This window comes from Chenopodium quinoa, unplaced genomic scaffold, assembly GCF_001683475.1.
Source record: "Chenopodium quinoa cultivar QQ74 unplaced genomic scaffold, ASM168347v1, whole genome shotgun sequence".
Classification (NCBI taxonomy): domain Eukaryota; kingdom Viridiplantae; phylum Streptophyta; class Magnoliopsida; order Caryophyllales; family Amaranthaceae; genus Chenopodium; species Chenopodium quinoa.
In genome coordinates, this window is record NW_018745454.1 from 1,857,710 (window position 1) to 1,875,204 (window position 17,495).

Here is a 17,495-nt window from a genome sequence, read left to right on the forward strand (position 1 = left end):
AAAAACATTAACTAAAAAACTAATGATTCCTTTTCTTTCTCATCTTGTTGTACAATCAAATACGTTACCAATATGCAATGACTCTTGCAAGCCTTAAAAGCTTCATAGAAACTTTGCCAAGTTAGTAGGAGTACTATATAGTACCAACGTTTTAATTGGCCACCATTTGATAGATTGTAAAAGGACCCTCCCAAAGATTTCACTATCAATCAATCAAAGAGATCCATTGAAACTACTTGATAAAAGGAAAAGGCATGGAGTTGGTGATTTAATTTGCTATCTACTATATGTTCGTACTTTGTAGATTATTTCAAGTTGTTGAATGAGTATATGAGTTAATGTGGAATAATTATTTTATTATTTGGATTCCGGCAAAAATATCAAATTTAAAGAAAAACCACAATGTTTTTATTGAAATTAATTCACAATAATAAAAAAAAAAAAAATTAAATCACAATAAAGATTCCTTGATTGAATCATTAGTGTAGTACCTTTTGCTTCATATTTAGCATGATTCCTCAATATTACTTAAAATCAATGTTACACTATAGCTAATACTAAGATAGTACAAGGAATAATATAGAAATAATAGATCCCAAGTAATTAAGTAGTATTCGTATTGTTTTCAAAAAAAGTAGTACTCGTATTTGATATAATGATAAGGATTCTATCCCACAACTTTAAGGTTGCGGTGGAAAAATTGTGAGATTAATTCAATCAGATAAAAAATACTTCGGGGGTGTGAATTCTACCATCATTTCTTTCTACTCCTTGCAATGTTGTCTACTTACTAATCCGAGTTGAGTAGCCATGTGTGAATTTCTGATTCAATAGCACTCATTGTTCTTAAAAAAAAACATTTATATAATTATACAATAATAATTACAATAACAATAATTACTACATAAACTTTTAAAGAGGTGGAGCCAAGCAAATATAGAAGGTGAGAGCTCAAAAATCTATGGTGCATTAAATAATGGAAAAAGAAGGGTAGCAAGGTAGGGCCAAAAACAAGACCAAAATGATGGACCAATTTCCATAAAGAAAGGGATGAGATACTTACCTTCAATTAAATTTCTATCACTTGTAAAGTGTAAACATCGAGGATTTTTTACGAAACTGAGCCTAATTGAAAAACAATTTACGAAAATAGACGCGTGGCAAAACTATTTACGAAACTGAGCTTCAGAGGTAAAACGCTGACTCGATCAGCGTTTTATTCCTTTTTATTTTTTTTTAAATTTCGTATTTTAAAATGCCAAATTAAAAAAACATGAAATACAATGAAACGCTGACTGAGGCAGCGTTTTTAGGTAGGTCCTAAAACGCTGCCTCAGGCAGCGTTTCATTAACAAGGGAAATACACTGCCTCAGTCAGCGGTTTTCGCTGATATATTTCCATAAAAAACCGCGACATCACATTATTCACTCTACTTCAAACTCTCTCAAACTTGCTCAAACTCTCTAAAACGGATATTCCGTCGTTGTACTAGGCCTCCACGCCACCGGAAAGTGTGCTGCTGCCGCCGCCGTCGCCGCCTTGTTGGTACTCTCTCTCAAACTCTCCTCTTCATTTAATGACATTGTTGGTACTTCTCTTTGTTTTTAAAATTTTAAAACCTAGGTTAGTTTGATAATTATATAGTACATTGTTTTAATTTGATAATGTTGTTGATTATTCTAAGTTAGTTTGATGTAAATTGATAATTATGTTGATAATTCTAAGTTAGTTTGTTGTAATTTGATAATACTTTAGTATAAATGCCCTAAATTGATGTTAGTTTAGTAAGAAAGTTTATGATGAAATTGTGGAAATGTTTGGTAAAAATGTTGAAAATGTTGATGAAATTGTTGATATTGTTGATGAAATTGTTGTTTTAATTTGATTAAATAGCCTACATTGTCGTTTAATTACGAAAATTATGTTATGTAGAATACGTTGGTTGTTAGTGTGAATATGTTCGTTGTGTACTTTGTTTTGGTTGTTATGTGAATTGGAACAATGATGGTTAATTATGTTTGTAGTGTGAATTTCTTGGTTGTTATTGTGCGAATTGGTGGAGATTGCATGCAATTAAGATGTGTTTATGGTTGTTGTATAGAATATGGCTGCACAAAACGCAACTTTGTTATGCCGATGGGGGGGTGAATTTGTGTCTGATGGACCGAATGTCTAGTATAGTGGTGGAAATATGGAACCATTGCCACTTGGACCAGACATGACTTTCAACGATCTGATGAACGAGGTTCATAGCATTATTGGCTTAAACCGAATGAATGTACAACTTAACATTCAAATGAGGTTTGAGACTAATAATGCGGTTCAAGTGTTACCTTGTTCTAACAATAGACATTTGAAAGCTTTGAGGAGCGCTGTTTTAATGAGGGGTTATCCACATGAGATATATGTAAAAATAGTGTCTACGTGTACGCAACAAAGTACTCGACCAGGGAATTATCACTGATAGAAGGGAATTATCTCAGGCTAGATCTGAACAGGGACTTGCATACTCCCCCAAAGTCACTTCCATTATGGAGAAAAACATTGCAAAGGCTAGATATCACAAAGTGGAAGCGTATGAAGCTGATTTAGTTGCTGCCATGCCCTTGATCGACTGACCGAGGATCAGGTGAAATCTTTAATTTGTTTATGAAATTGTTATTTATTATGTATACTCTTAACATATTTAATATGCACTAACATGTTTATTATGTTACTTTTTATGTGTTATCGCAGATGACATGGGACCCGTATGAAGCTGATTTAGTTGCTTCCATGCCTCCACATCTGCTAGATCATCAGGCGCAGTGGCGTTCTAGGGTCCCCCTGATCTGTTTTGAGGTCGTCGAGGGTCACCTACCAGATCGAGTCATGCGACAGTTTGGACTACGATAGACTGTCCCCCAGCAGTGTGACACTAGTGCCCGGTTGCACCGCATTGACCGTCGGGGAAAGAGCGACAGGAACTGGCGGACGGAGCATGCCCAGTACATTGACTTGTGGCATCAACGGTTGGAGTTCATCGTCACTGGTGACCCCATCCACGGCGTTATGGATCCATACGATCCATACATGGAGTCGTACATGCAGATTACACGGCGTTTCATCAACCCCAGCTACACACCGCCATCCGCACATTACCATCCATCCTTTGACGTGATCAGGGGATATGTAAGTGTATTTGATTAACTTATTTTTATCAATTTTAAATTTGTATATCATTCAATTAACTCATCCTTAATTACTGCAGGCGTTGGATATGACGGCGATGGTTGACGCACTATCGGACGTCCTTCCAGGCATACCTGAGCCGCCCAGAGCACAGGTCGAGCGGGTGCGAGATATGGGCATGGCTACCTTGCAGAGATATGGTCACGCCTATCTCGTCCACCCCTGGGACGATCATGGCGGCCACTCTAGTCACTCACAGTTCGAGGCTGGCCAGAGTAGCTGTGGGGGTGATCCTTCGTCATTCACGGGCGCAGAGGAGTACGACATTCGCAGTTCCGCGCCCCTACGTCATCCTGATGACCCATCTTCTAGCCAGCTAACTCCGCCAGTACGCCCGAACCCATTTACCACGGTCCGTCACTACAGCCGTCGTCAAAGGCCGAGAGTGGACATACAGGATAGAGAGTCGTTACACCAAATTGATGAGTCGGAATAGGATAGAATTATCTGATTTATTTGCTGTAATGACCTTCTCTAGTTTGTTGTACATAACACTTACATTACATTATTATTTTAATAATTATTTGAATGAATTTATGTCTTGTTTGAATTTCAAATTCCTTATTTGTCCACGTTTGACTCATTTCGTTCAAAATAAATTGTGGATGTGGAGGTGGTGGATGTGGAGGAGGATAGGTGGTGGAGGTGGTGGATGTGGAGGAGGAGGGTGGTGGAGGTGTTGGAGGATGTGGAGGAGGAGGGTGATGGTGGTGGTGGTGGATGTGGAGGAGGAGGGTGGTGGTGGTGGTGCTGGATGTGGAGGAGGAGGGTGATGGTGGTGGTGGATGTGGAGGAGGGTGGTGGAGGTGTTGGAGGATGTGGAGGAGGAGGGTGATGGTGGTGGTGGTGGATGTGGAGGAGGAGGGTGGTGGTGGTGGTGCTGGATGTGGAGGAGGAGGGTGATGGTGGTGGTGGATGTGGAGGAGGAGGGTGGTGGTGGATGTGGAGGAGGAGGGTGGTGGATGTGGTGGATTTGGAGGAGGAGGGTGGTGGATATGGAGGAGGAAGGTGGTGGTGGTGGTGGTGGATGTGGAGGAGGAGGGTGATGGTGGTGGTGGATGTGGAGGAGGAGGAGGAGGGTGGTGGATGTGGTGGATTTGGAGGAGAAGGGTGGTGGAGGTGGTGGATTTGGAGGAGGAGTGTGGTGGAGGTGGAGGAGGAGGGTGGTGGTGGTGGTGCATGTGGAGGAGGAGGGTGGTGGAGGAGGAGGGTGGTGGTGTTGGTGGATGTGGAGAGGGTGGTGGATGTGGAAGGGGGCTGCACTGGCTGCTGTTGGGGGCCTGCTGTTGCTGCCTTCAGCCAGCAGATAAAACGCTGACTGAGGCAGCGTTTTATGCTTAGGTGTAAAACGCTGACTCAGTCAGCGTTTTTCTCTGTTATGGATACAAGAAAAACGCTGGCTGAGTCAGCGTTTTACTGTATTTCCATTTTTTTTTTTTAAATTTGTATTTCACATAATACGAAATTTTATAAAAAATAATAATAACCAAAGGTAAAACGTTGACCGAGGCAACGTTTTATGTCAGAAGCTCAGTTTCGTAAATAGTTTGGCCATGCGTCTAGATTGGTAAATTGTTTGCCAATTAAGCTTACTTTCGTAAAAAATCCAAACATCGGAGTGACAAAATAAAAGTCACAAAAGGCAAAGAAGAAGGTAGAATAGTAAGTTAAGTACAAAGAATATTTAAACCTTGCAAGGCACATTGTTGGGTTTTATACCTTTCTTCATTTATTACCAAAGCCAATATATAAATTGATATAGGTCAATTAAACATAAAAAGTAGGGTGGTGTTTTTATTTTTTTTATTTATTTTATTTTATTTATTTTTTATTAAGAAAAATGTTATTGTTATTATTATTCCTTTTTTGAAATTTTGAGTCATAGAATGTCAAATTGTCTACGACTTTTCATGCCAACAATGTCATATTAGAGACTTTAGAGTTCCTCTTCCCCTCTTTGGTTGCAATACATATGACAAATGTTTTAAACAATTAGTATTTTTTATTAAAGGAAAGAGTAGTACTTATGAAGGCACAAATTTTATAGATTTATGTTTCGACAATTTATTCCTTTTTTAATGAGATGGAAAAATATATTGAACACCTTCATGACGTACCTTTGGGTATAACTCTACTAATTAAGGACATACTATCGATAATTGCTTAATTTTTTATTAAGCATATGCCTTTTTTTTTTTTTTAGGAATAGAAAAAAGTCTTCGGGAAAAATTGAGAATTCGATTTATATAGGGTGAGAATGAAACCCGGCCCCTCTCACGAAAATAGAAAGAGGGCCTTCAATTGCTATATCTTGATTCTCAAAATTATAAAGTCTATATATTGATAAACATATGTTAATGCACGGAGTAGAAACTAGTAAAGAGTATTAACGTACATTGTATATGTATATAGCCAGTCACCAACTCACCATCTAGCCATTAATCACTTTGAAATACACTTTCTTGTATGTTCGTCTATTTTTCTTTCCTTGTCTCTATTATACTACTCACAATGTATTATAAGTGAATTTGGACGAATACCAATTGTATTTAGTTTGTATTACTCTTTTCATGTTTAAGTAAATGAAACGTTTTGACTTTTGCCACTATTAATCTAATCAACTTTGACTAATGTTTGTGATTTATACATAAGAATAGATATATTCTTGTGGGTAACGTGCTTGTTGGAATCATCTCAATACATAGTTAGTATTTAGTTGTTATAATCTTTTATTGATGATTAAAGATATTATTAATCAATTTTTTTGCATTGGCATACATGCACAAGAAAAACGTTTTACTTATTTAAAAACAAATTGAGAGTATAAGTTTTGCTTCATTAAAATTGAAGTAAAAGTAAATATAATTTTATGAGATTGTAATTTTTAAAATATATCTAGCTGTATCTTATAAAATCCAATAGTAAACAAAATAAATATTTTCTAAAATTAAGAGCTACTCAAATAAACTTTCAAAAACAAATACTTTGGTCCAATGTAATAAAGTAATCATAATTTGATAATCATTTTAAAGAAACACATGATATATAGACAGTAGCCATATTCCAGAATTATTAAACCTACTACTGACTTTTGTCTCAATTATTTACATGATCTTTGTGACATGCATAAGTTATTTGCCCATTTCTGAATGCGATAATTGATATCTCTATTATTGTATTTGTTTTTTGTATTATTTGGGTTATATGATGACATGTAATCTATCTTTTAGTTTACCAAATGACTGAAATAAGTCATCCCCTCTTTTGCTCTCTACTATATAATTTTGGTATAGTGGACCTACTATATGTATATATACTTGTTTTGTTAATGCAAAAATAATAATGTACAAAATTTCTTTTTTTGTACACCTAAATCTTATTATTCTCTGAACAATTTATCATGTTGTAGACATGTTCATATTACCAATTATATTGTCAAAACTTGTATCTACACATTCTGATTGTGATCACATGAGGTGAGTCAGTTAGGCCAGCAATAAAGAAGTTGGACTTTTAAGGAGCAATGTTGATATGAATTTCATTCCTATGATAACTTTGGCGAAAATTGATTTAATTTATGTTAATAAAATCCGCTGGTTTGTTTCATAAAAAGGATAACTTGTTTCGATTTTGTACGTGTCAATAATCTGGTACATACTTTTATCAAATGTTTAATTATACAACACACGCCTCCTAAACATAATTAGATTTTTGTGTATTGTAATGATAATGTCATTTACATGCATGGATAGGGAAATTGTTTTGTTATTTAATCATGGATGGTTATCGGTCTTATCACTACGTCTACAAGTACATTCTAGTAGTAATTCTTGACATACATACTAATTTTCTCTGCATTTAACATATTTTATCATGATTATTTTCTTTCTCGATGCCTTATTTTTCGTTAAAATGTTCTATATATCACAATCATTTCTATTTCTTTGCGATGATTAGCGATACTCGAATGCCTTATTCTTTTGAGCTAAATTAAGTTGAAATAAGTTCAATTAACAAGGCATATTCTCTAGTTAATTAAACCAGTCCTCTTCAAAATTTGTTTGTTTTTTTTTTTTTTTTAATCTTAATTCGTTTCTGAAATAGTTCTTTGGATTGATTAGTGGGCAGCTCTATTTTTAGTCTTACGATTGCTTGGGATATGGGAATTGATTTCTTTGTAGCCTACGAGTTGGATGTGTATACAAAGGCCTCAGAATGTGGGCTTTGTTCCAATGTTATAGGCCCAAAAGCCCATTTTTGTATCTTCTAAGGCCCAGCACATGTTCCTTTTTTTAGGTTGATTTGACGTCTAGCAGCCCAAAAAAAAGTCTTGTGTTTGGTTTTTGTAAAGCCTATAATAGTACTTTGTGTAGGTACATCTTTCATTTTTGAAAAGCCTATAAGACATAAAACAATCATTATCCAAGATAAGATAAACTTAAATCTTATATTTCGTATTTAGTTCAATACATGACTCAATTATCAAATGTTCTAATACAAACCAGTAATATGTATTGTACTACGTAATAAAAAGAATTGATAAGAACAAACTATATCTTATTAATATAAAATATAATAATAAAGTTAATTAAAAAACCCAATGAAAGACGTGTTTTTGTAATTGAGAAATTAGAAGGAATAGTATGACAAAAGACCTATTCCTCCTCTAATCCACCCAAAAAGATCCACCTCTCCCATATTATCCATTTTGCCTAAATAAGTAAATATAGCCAACCATCAATCCTACTAATTACAATCAATCAATCCATTTTTTCCTCTATTATTAATTTCATCATCAATTAATACTTCAATTTTTTTTGAAAGAAATTAATACTTCATAAATAAAGTAAAAAAAAAAAATGTAATAAATTAAATACTACGAATACTAAATAAGCATTAAATTTACTCTTGAAAATTGTATAAAATTAGGAATTCATCGTGACAAAAATACGCGTAAATCAGTGTAATAAGTGTTTATATTTTCATGATTTCTTAACTTGTTACGATTTTCAAGTGTAAATTTAATGTTTATATTCCTAAGGGATATGTATAACATTTTCCAAATAAAATTTATTCCCTCATTTAGGAATATACCAAAAATCTACGGTCCTAAAATTCATTTTTTTTCCTTTTTTTTCACCATTTATTAATTTTCATGTACTTTGTAATAAAAAACACGACAAAAATAAACCCACATTGATTCTGCACCGTCAGATCAAAATTGAATCCAACGGTGGAGAAGTTAAAGTTTGACTGATCAGGTGAAAAATGAGAAAAAAAACAAACAGTTGAGGCTCGCCATGATTGGAGCTTTGACCAGGAGGAGAGAGAAAATCAAAGTTTTCCCCAAATTTTTTGAGGAGAGAGAAAATCAATTAACCTCCCCTTCGTTTTCGGGAGGAGAGAGAAAATATTTCATAAAATTTCTCTAAATTTTTATGTTTTTAATTTAGATTTTTTGGTGTTCGAATTTCCCCTCTTTTGATTTTTTGTCTGAATTTTCAGAGGAGAGAGATTTTTCTCTCTTTCTCTCTCTATCTTCTTCTCTTTCTCCAGAAAAATTGATTTGATTTCAATTGATTTTTTAGGGTTTGTGGTGTGGGAGATTGGGGAAATAAGAGGAGAGAGAAAGTTAAAAGATGAATGTGATGCGTCGTCTTAAAAGCATTGCTTCTGGGCGTACTTCTATATCTGATCTCGTATGTTTTTCTTCCCCCTTTTTTTTTATTTTTATTTTTTAAAATTTTGTTTATGATTTTGTTGTTGGAAATTAGAAATTGATTTGGGGGTTTGAATAATTTTCATATGTAATTTGAGTATTAACTGATTATTATTGGTGTTGATTGATGGGTTTTTTAATTATAAAAGTATAGTTTGTAGAATCATGAAGTTTCGATTACATGATTTTGTGAAAATGTGTGATAATGATTAGAAATTAGCTGTAATATTTTTATTGGAAATTTTATTAGTAGCAAATTTTATTGTTATTTCGGTGAAAAGTTTCAATTTTTTTCTTTCGGAATATTATTGTTTAAAAAAAATAAACTTGTGAGGATATGTGAATTTAACTGTTTAGGCATTATCTTACAACTAAGGAAAATCTGGCCTTTTTAATAATGTCAAATGTTCTTATATGAGAAGATATTTAGGATCCAATTAGACAAGTTAAATTTTTGATGTCAATGTAGAAATCACAATGTCATGCACTCATGTAGAGCTTCTAGTAGGTGTCAATCTATAAAACACAATGTCATGTAGAGCTTCTAGTAGGTACACCCGAGGGCCGAGGCCATTTGCGTGCCCCCAATTGGTGTTGGGGATGGGGGGCGGGGAGGATGATTCACAAGGGCTGCTTTCGCAGCCTTTGAATTGTAGCTATATTGGTTTGGGGATTATGATTTTTTGGGTCCTTTTAGCTGGAGGAGTTTGAAATTCAATTCATCTCTCGTCATTTCTGTTACAAGAAATCTCTTTTAGCATTGTCCTTCTGCTCTTTTCATTCCTGTGCATTCTTGTAGATTAGTCTATGATATTCATTCATGTAGCCGACCCCACTTATAGGATTAAGACTTTTATTGATTCATTCAAATGTGCACACAAGTACAAGTTTTATTTGCTGTACCTCTTGCCGGTGTATTTATATATATTCTGTTCTCCTATTGCTGAATTCTAATACATCTATTCTCTTCAATGGGAAATGCTCACTTCTTCTTCCACGCCATCTTTAGTTGCTATTTTGATTGTGCTGTACGGAATTTTTGTGAGGGGGTAGAATAAGGAATGACCACCTCATTCTCTTTAGACATCTGAAAGCTTGAACTTGATGGTTACTTAGACTCAATTTTTGATGTCTGATGGCTTTGGATTTTGGTCAGAAATTTTCTTTTATTATTCATGCTGATATAAGTTGACTGATTTACTAATTTAAGAGTTAAGAATTATACTTAATTGTTTGAGGATGTTATTCACGTGTTTGGGGTTTGTTTGTATATGCAATGCCCAGATTTTGACATAACCATACATATGTATCATTCTAATACCTTTAACGAGGCTCTGCCTAGTTTGCGTAAAGCGTTTGTCTCCTGAACCAAAATTCTACCTGCTGCTTTAGGTAGGAATGAAACATTTGCTGTTTTGTAAGCTATTTAGTTTAGTCTGTGATAATCCAAAGAAAAATTACTATTGCTGAATTACCTTTACTTGGTTAATTTAAAAACAATATGCTTGAGCACTATAGTGTATTACTGTATTAGGTCCAATAGCAGAAAGTAGTGAACAAATGCTCCGTATATTTATAGCTAATCGGAAGAATTAACATGACTCATGGGTCTATAAAATCAATTCTGAGGTGTACTGATGCTAGGTTTTTGAGAGTTTTTTTTTCCAGCTGTCTTTTTGATCTAGTACAGTTTAGATATTGGGAATGTAATTGTGTATTGAGGATCAGGTGGTTTTTTAATTGACTGGTGATTGGAGAAGAAGTTAAATATTTGAAGAAACTTTTGTGTGTTATGATGAGTCTAGAGACTGGAACTGGATGCAATGGTTTTTTTTAAAAGAGAATGCATGATTCTATCTGGTGGATGCTGAAAGCTGCAAATTCTTGTCACTGGCCTCACTGCCGCCTCTCTCTCTTATGGAGTTCACACCACTTTGCTGTGTTGCAATTTTATGTCCTTTCCCAGCTCATCTATTCCAACTCAAGTTCGTAACCAGAGTATTGACCTTCCATTGTTTAAACCTGTTCTTCTGGTAAATCTTTGTCGATATCGACCTTTGCTATTAATTGCTGCCCTTCTTGACCTTTGGATGTGCCTGAGGGTATCTGGAAATGATTAGCCTCTTTATTGTGCTGAATTATTCTATTTTATAATTCCACTGAAATGTTGTAGGATTAGGAAAACTATGAAAGGTTGGACTCTCTTGGGAGCAGCCAACCGGACCTCTGAGGCTTTGTACTCTTTGTTCAGCCTGTCAGCCTATTTGCCTGTTTGGTTTCATTTGCTCGGGTTTCTGATTTATTGCACTGAAATGTCATTGTTGTTGAAGAGGCCTGAGTATCTTACATTTTTACAAGCCAACCTACTTAAGAGTAGTCCTCTTGCAAGAATTGAAATGGTAAATTCTATACGGAAGTTCTTTTGAGGTTTCAAACAAATATTGATTGTGTGGTTAAACAGTTTGATAGTCTTTCGTTGACACTAATTTTCTGCGTGTGGTGTTTTCGTCAGAGTGATGATTATAATTGGTTAGTTCTTATCAACTGGTTTAATTGGAATCTGAACACTCACATGCTTTATTCAATAATCAAGATCCGTTTTATTTTTAATCTGGTTCATCTCGTCCATCTTCCTTATAACTTCTTCACCATTTTTTTTATTTCGTTAAATTTCTACAAAATTGGGCGGATTTGGAGTTTGATTTCTTCATAATAGATTGTGATGTAGTTTCGAGCATTTTTATATCATGTGGATTTATTGCAAAGTGCAATTGATGTTTATTTAGGATGGGGATGGTAGCACCAAGAGGGCCAAAGTTGAGCAAGAAACAGAGGGAAGTTTCACAGATGAATCACACACGGATGAGAGATGTACTACAGAAGTAGAACACCGTGTAGCTTCAACATCCATGGAGGCTGTTCCAAGCTCATCTGATGGGAATCCTATTGATAGGACACAGAGAGCTGATTATGATAAGCTTCCTACAGAAATGCATGGAATGAAAATCCAGGATAGCAAAGCAGATAAAGGTGATGATAAGGTAACTTTGAGGGCAATTAGAACTTCGTGGATTGGGCAAAGGGTTTTCTTCACATTAGTGGCTATTAGAATTCCAGTTTTGAGTTCAAGTTTTGCCGTGGAGGAATTCACTTTTGATGACTTCCCGCTCAATCAACTATATAGTATTAACACATAAACTTTTGCTTTTGTTTTATATGAATGATTTATTTGTAAATGGACTATATAATCCTTTGGAATGGTGACTTTTTAAGTTTTTAGAATCTTCTGTTCTCATCTTTACATACTTATGTTTATAGCATTAATTCATTTTTTTTTCATACCCTGGAAATATTTAGGACATGGAAGCTGCTGTTGTGAGTGGCAGTGGCACTGAAGCAGGGCAGATAATTACTACTACAATGGGTGGTAGGAATGGGCAGCCAAAACAGGTTATTTTTTAATTTGTGTGTTGGTCTTCTGATTATATACGATGAATAAATAGCATAATTGTTTTGGCTTTTGCCAAAATCTTTTGAATTAATTGTTTTGCGCTTATTTTGGGGATTTTTTTTTTGGTGGGGTTGGGGGGGGGGGGTGGAGGGGGGGTTCAAATGAAGGTTATATGTGGATTCTTCTCTACTGATCCGGGCCTATCATGTATATGCTGTCTTAAAGATGGTATACTGAGAAGGTAATGGCTGCAATTACATGTTTGAAGCTAAAAAGAAGTTGTGATAACATTAAAGAATATCAAAGGAAATTGCACTCTTGCTTGTTGTGTCATGGCTACATTATGTCTAGGAATAGGGTCATCATACAGGTTTTAGGAGTTTCTGGTTGAATGACCTACACGTATGATCCAAGGCTGTTCGGTGGTTGTTATTGATTTTTTTTTGGTTGCAGAAATATGTCTGAATGTCTGATTATATGTCCAGGTAAGAAGGTATATTGGCTGATAAACTCAAGTGGCAGTGGTGTGATGGCATTATAGGCGATATTCAACTGGAGTTGTTGAATTGTTTAGAATTTTTGTTTTTTTATTTTTTTTTGTTTTTTATTTTTATTTGGGAGAGGTTTGTTTATTAAATTAGCTATCTAATCCAAGGTTTGGGACTAGGGTGGCATTGTGATAATGTATTGTTCTTGGGGTGATAGTATTTTGGTTGTCGCTCAAAATAGTGATAGCCATTTTATCTTTTGGGTTGGCACTGTTGCATAATCATCTGGTAGGTTGGGTTAGCCAAAGCTGTTTTTAGGATTATCTTGTGTGACTTAGACTGCTGCAAATTGCTTGAAAAAAAGATCATCTTTTGATTTTATTGGTCATACTGCTGTTATCATGGTATTAAATGTCGTCCGTGTTATGCATCCTGCTTCATTGTAAAGGAATTCAATTTTAGCAAGATTAATATATGCCGCAACTGCCACAAACCACTTGTTTGGTCAGAGACACTTACAGCGATCTTGAACACATCCGAGATGTATCTATATTTCAGTTGTGTACATCATGTTATTGCTAATTTTTGAGGGTCTTGTGTCCTGAGTGGTTTCAGGTTTGAGTTGGGAATTTGATATATCGTGAACTTTTTTTTTTTTGACAAAAATCGTGAACTTGATAATTGGATAGGTTGTCAACTTGTTGATTTTTTTGCTTTGGATTGATTGGCAAATTTAATGTTATAATGGTTGCTTTGCATATCAATTCATTATGGTGTTTATTAAAGGGGCTGATTTATTGTCCGTGATGTTTTTTGCTTTAGAAATCTATTTGTTTTTAGTCCTCTGTGTTACATGACTGTTTTTGATTATCAGTATATTGTTTAATCTGTCTCAGACTGTTTCTTACATGGCGGAACGTGTGGTTGGCACTGGGTCATTTGGTGTAGTCTTTCAGGTAAAGTGATTGGGATCACTGTCTTTGTATTTGGCTTTGGCATTTGAGTACATTACTACATTCTAATGTATCCATGTTCCTCACAATATTTAGGCAAAGTGCTTGGAAACTGGTGAACAAGTTGCGATTAAAAAGGTGTTACAAGATAAGCGATACAAGAATAGAGAACTCTCAATCATGCGCTTACTAGAGCATCCAAATGTTGTTTTACTAAGGCATTGTTTTTATTCAACAACTGAAAAGGATGAGGTGTATCTTAACCTCGTCCTAGAGTATGTTCCTGAAACTATCTACCGGGTTTTGAAGCACCATAATAGGATGAATCAGCACATGCCAATGATCTATGTACAATTGTATACTTATCAGGTAATCTTGACTTCTATTTTTGATGTAAAATGTTTCATACGAGTAGCTGATCTCATTGATGTATATAAGCACTTTTTGTCTTCTTTTGTAGATTTGTCGCTCGCTCAATTATATACACAATGTTATCGGTGTTTGCCATCGTGACATCAAGCCCCAAAATATACTTGTGAGTTTTTTGTTGAGTTTTCTTTTAATTTATAGTATTGTGCATTTATGGAGTTCCCTTTTGTTTGGTATGGTCTGTATCGGCATTTGGCATGTTGGTAGGACTAGAAAGAAAATGTCCTCCATATTAAAAGTGATCAGCTAGTGAATCATGCAAATATCTTTTGTTGTATGTGTGTATATATATGTGTGTGTGTGTATACATATATATTTTTGGTGGGGGTTGGTTGTTGAAACTTTTTTCTTTCCCCTTTCTTCTATTGTGGGGTGTGTGTGTGTGTGGGTTGGGGTTGGGTGGGGGGGGGGGCGGGGAGGTGGTTTGACATATTTTATCTTTTCTTAAACATTTTTCTCATTTTCTGTATGGGGTTGAAGCTTTTTTCTTTCTTTCTGTTTATTCTTTGTGTGGAGGCTTGAGATCCATTTGGTATGTGGCTGTACGAATCTTTACTTCCTAGAGCTAGTCTGGCCGTCTCTCAGTGTCGTTTTCATTCCACTGAGATTGTTCATGGTCTTTTCAGGTTAACCCACACACTCATCAAGTAAAGCTCTGTGACTTTGGGAGTGCAAAAATGCTGGTATGCCATTTTTACAGTGCAGGATTATGTTATATATTTTTTTGATCTGTCATGCAAGGTTTAAGTTTGATATCCAACTGTAGGTACCTGGTGAACCTAACATTTCATACATTTGTTCCCGGTATTATCGTGCTCCCGAATTGATATTTGGAGCTACCGAGTACACAACTGCAATCGATATGTGGTCTGTGGGTTGCGTAATGGCTGAGCTTCTCTTGGGGCAGGTTAGTATTTGCAATTTTAACTAAAATGCAATATTTTATGATGAGGGGGCCTTAATTTATGCAAGCACTTTGAAGCTGGATTTTGCTCATATTCTCTATATTTTATTTAAGCGCTTTGAAGTTGTTCAAGGGATTGGGGTTAGTTATTACTTGTTTTGATCGAGAATTGAGAACTGGAAACAATACCTGAACCTAAATTTACGACACTGTTCAAATGATTGTCAAGCTGGTGTACATGTTGGATGCTATGAAAAATTATACTTGTACTTCATATTAAGAGCTGGCTATTGGTTAATCCCCCAAGCGGAGGACTATTACAGTATTAGCTGTGTCTTAAACTGTTTTTTTCCCCCTATACTACCCTCCCGTGAGCAGTTCTTGTTTATAGACTTGACTTATTGTTTACTACAAGATACTAATTATTTTTAAAATTTTAGGCAATTGTTTATATGTTTTATAATCAAATAATTTTATTAATATGATGACATATGGCTATGTGGTGGCTTTCTTCAGTTCTGATTGTTTTGTATGTGCAGCCTTTGTTTCCTGGTGAAAATGGTGTTGATCAACTGGTGGAGATCATCAAGGTGTGCCTTGAAACTGTTTTCCTGTTTACAGTTTTATCTGCCTTCTGCCTCTGGACTGTATTGACATGCTTCTTCTACATTGTTTTGTTATTCAGATTTTGGGAACACCAACGAGAGAAGAAATAAAGTGTATGAATCCAAATTACAGCGAGTTCAAGTTTCCCCAGATCAAGGCTCATCCGTGGCACAAGGTCTTGTTAGATCCCCTCTCTCTCTCTTTCTCTCTCACTGCAAAACACACACATACGCAATTGCATGCTCACAGAGTTAGATTCTCTTTAGTTTATACCAAAGTTTAATTTTTGCTCTTCTAAACAAATTGATATCTTATTTCAGGTGTTTCATAAGCGTATGCCTCCTGAAGCTGTGGATCTCGTGTCAAGATTGCTCCAGTATTCACCTAAGCTTCGTTGCTCAGCTGTAAGAATCTCTTTTTTATTTTATTTTTTCTGTCTGTAATTTTAGACCAACTCCTAATAGTACATTGCTAATCCATTTTGGTCTTTATGACTGTGACATTCTGTTTACTGTACTTGTTTACAGACTTCTGACTGTATTATTGTTGGTCATGCATCCATTTAATCCAATCGTGTAATGTTTGTGAAATTTTTTGCTTTGATTAACATTGGGCTGCTGCGAAGTTGAGGATATATAGGTTCTACAGTGTGGACTGTACCACACTTTCACCCTCTTATTTTGGGCTGAAATAGTATATTGTTACTGGAGAAATTTTTGTTGTGTTGGAGTAGCACCCCTCCCTCCAAAAGAAAACGAGGGGGGTAAATGGGTGATATAATGATCCCACAACTGTGTTTGTCACTTCCTCCTGCCCTGCCAGTGCATATATTAGTCCCTTGACCTCAGTCGTGCCTTGTATAAATCAAATTAACTTTCTTGCTAAATTTTAAAATTTTAATACTTATATCCAATGTACTCTCAGCTGGAAGCTTGTGCGCATCATTTCTTTGATGATCTGAGAGACCCAAATGCAAGCTTGCCTAATGGAAGACCTCTTCCTCCTCTATTTAACTTCACCCCTGAAGGTATGTTTTGTTCTCTTTTCGTCATTTATGGTAACCTCATCCTCCAATTTTACTCAATTTTCGGGTAATATTTTCAGAGTTGGCTCATGCAACACCTGAACTACGTCAACACCTGATCCTTGACTCAACAAAGAAGTGAGTTTCAAGGCAATGGTTGTGACATTTTCTCCTGGTTTGCTAACTTGCACACAAGTATCTTGAATTGTGAGTTCTCGTGAAGCTTGTCATCCTCATTCAAGTGTTATACAGATCCAGATAGAACACTTTACTAGGCAGATCAGCTATTTATTTGTGACAGCTCGTTTTCTTTGACCAAGTAATTGGGGCAGTATAAGTTCAAGAGAGTGAAATTTACGCGGCAATGGAGGTTATTTAGCTTTGATTTCAAAGTTACGTTGCCTCTTCAGTTATGGTGAATTGTACTTGTGAAATTGCGTATGATATTGTGTATCTACTCCTTAGTTATCTCTGGTCATCGACACTTTCCATGGTGACTAGATGCATTTGTCATTACTTAGGCTATGGTGTAATACTGTAAGTCTGTAATTGGTTGTCACCTTTTGTGCTTCATTATGAGGCGTTGAGAAATTTAAGGCTCGTTTTTTTATGCAACCTCTAGTTCTCGGGTTACTCTGAATTATTACCCTTGTTGAAACATAATGGTTACATTTTGAATTTTGACATTA

General features: G+C 35.5%; 1 protein-coding gene across 1 annotated transcript; it reads left to right on the forward strand.

Annotated features, from left to right (window-relative positions):
* The first annotated feature begins 8,528 nt into the window (after positions 1–8,528).
* LOC110714645 (shaggy-related protein kinase eta-like) lies at positions 8,529–17,495 on the forward strand. Its single transcript, XM_021893198.1, has 13 exons — positions 8,529–8,931; positions 11,738–11,992; positions 12,309–12,401; positions 13,787–13,846; positions 13,940–14,212; positions 14,304–14,378; positions 14,899–14,955; positions 15,039–15,179; positions 15,716–15,766; positions 15,862–15,957; positions 16,103–16,186; positions 16,707–16,809; positions 16,887–17,495. The coding sequence occupies exons 1-13, from the start codon at positions 8,872–8,874 to the stop codon at positions 16,946–16,948; spliced, it is 1,410 nt and encodes a 469-aa protein (XP_021748890.1). The 5' UTR covers positions 8,529–8,871; the 3' UTR covers positions 16,949–17,495.

What these genes read in the sequence shown, in the direction of transcription:
- LOC110714645 (XM_021893198.1), top strand. Translation starts at nt 8,872, where the DNA reads ATGAATGTGATGCGTCGTCTTAAAAGCATTGCTTCTGGGCGTACTTCT. An exon ending in GGAATGGGCAGCCAAAACAG is followed by an intron (nt 12,402 to 13,786) that starts GTTATTTTTTAA and finishes AATCTGTCTCAG; the next exon opens with ACTGTTTCTTACATGGCGGA. An exon ending in TCAAGCCCCAAAATATACTT is followed by an intron (nt 14,379 to 14,898) that starts GTGAGTTTTTTG and finishes TGGTCTTTTCAG; the next exon opens with GTTAACCCACACACTCATCA.